We start from the raw sequence: 1,595 nt of genomic DNA on the forward strand, positions 1-1,595 counted from the left end.
TTTTTGTCATATTTCCTCCCCAGATTCGAATTTGATATGCACTGACATTACGTACAAATGCAAGAACAATAAATGCATCAATAAGGTGAACCCAGAGTGTGACGGAGAAAAGGACTGTGAAGATGGTTCAGATGAGGAGAACTGTGGTATGTTTCAAATATAACATGTCTGAGATTAAATGCCTCATCGTCTTTATCTTCTGCTCTGAGCTTTTCCAACCAAACCAGTTTTAAAATTCCACCTGTTTGACGGCAAGCTGCCAAAGGCTGTCCTCTTACATCTGTTTGTTTGTTTGTGTTTGTTTGTTTTACAGACTGTGGGAAAAAGCAGTTAAAGTCGACAGTGCGTATTGTTGGAGGACAAGACGCAGAAGACGGAGAGTTTCCATGGCAGGTCAGCCTTCATGTTAAATCATACGGCCATGTGTGCGGAGGGTCCCTCATCAGTCCAAAATGGGTGGTCACCGCTGCCCACTGCGTGCAAGATGACGGTAGCATAAGGTAAAGCGGAGGGTTTTTTTTTTTTTTTTTTTTTTTAAACCAAGCTAGTTCTTTTGTTAAATATTAGAATAACAGTTTAAGCCCTTTGAAGTCTAATGCCCAGCAAGAGGACATTTTCTGTCTGCTTTTGAATATTTGAAGTTATTTTCTAGTGATTCAAAGTCTACTGTAGGGACATGTGATTATATGGCTTCAACAGTTGGCATACATGATCCGGAGGATTCTTCTTTATTCTGTGTTGATGAGACTTAATAAACCAAAGTCATCAGTCTTATTTTACCAGAACCAACAGGGCCAAAAAAGTCTGAACGTTATGGGAATATGATTAAATAAATTTTTTATTTTTCTGAAACTTCCCTCTTCACACAACTGCCATGAAAAAAACTTATCTAGTGCTGTAAGTAAGTATTGTAAGTATATATTATGTACTGGCTGTCTATTTTTAGTTTGTTTGTTTTTTTTATCCAGATTTATGAAATAACTACTTTTTGAGCTGCTCTCAACTTCAAAAATATTTCAAACAAATAAACAACCAAATACACACAAAAACATACAAAAAGAGACTGGTAAAGTAATTTTGCACCTTATCTAAAGTACAGTTTTATTTACTATTTTAGAATTTCATCTAATTATTTAAAAAAAAAATAAACGGGCAGATTGTTTTCCTCTTTTACATGGATGTCCTGGCCAAGCACGATGTGCAAAGAAGCCATTACAGTTACAAACACACACCAGCAATATATCTAGAGCGATCACAAAAATAAAATAAAAAGTATAAAAATTAAATACTGGAAATAAAAGACTGTAATTAATCTGTTTCCTCGTTTTATTTCAGTTTCTCTCGTCCAGAGACTTGGGAGGTTTACTCCGGCCCTCGAGATCAGGATCGAAATGGAGATCCTGCAGTGAAGATTACGCTAAAGAGGATCATACCTCACCCTTATTACAACGCTTACACCTTTGACAATGACATCGCCCTGATGGAGCTGAACAGTCCAGTCAGCTACTCAGATTACATCCAGCCCATCTGCCTTCCATCCGCTCAACATGACTTTGACGTCGGTAAAAGTGTTTGGATCACAGGGTGGGGAGCAA

At 37.4% G+C, this 1,595-nt stretch overlaps 1 protein-coding gene across 1 annotated transcript in view; it reads left to right on the forward strand.

The window, feature by feature from the left end:
- The window catches only part of LOC107090648 (suppressor of tumorigenicity 14 protein homolog), a 26,265-nt gene that overhangs the window by 22,798 nt on the left and 1,872 nt on the right, over positions 1–1,595 (forward strand). Inside the window, exons 16-18 of the mRNA XM_015384163.1 lie at positions 24–146; positions 314–500; positions 1,336–1,591. Of these exons, the coding sequence (XP_015239649.1) occupies positions 24–146; positions 314–500; positions 1,336–1,591 (566 nt within the window). The remainder of the gene's footprint in view (positions 1–23; positions 147–313; positions 501–1,335; positions 1,592–1,595) is intronic.

Source organism: Cyprinodon variegatus, unplaced genomic scaffold, assembly GCF_000732505.1.
Source record: "Cyprinodon variegatus isolate N-32 unplaced genomic scaffold, C_variegatus-1.0 Scaffold306, whole genome shotgun sequence".
Classification (NCBI taxonomy): Eukaryota; Metazoa; Chordata; class Actinopteri; order Cyprinodontiformes; family Cyprinodontidae; genus Cyprinodon; species Cyprinodon variegatus.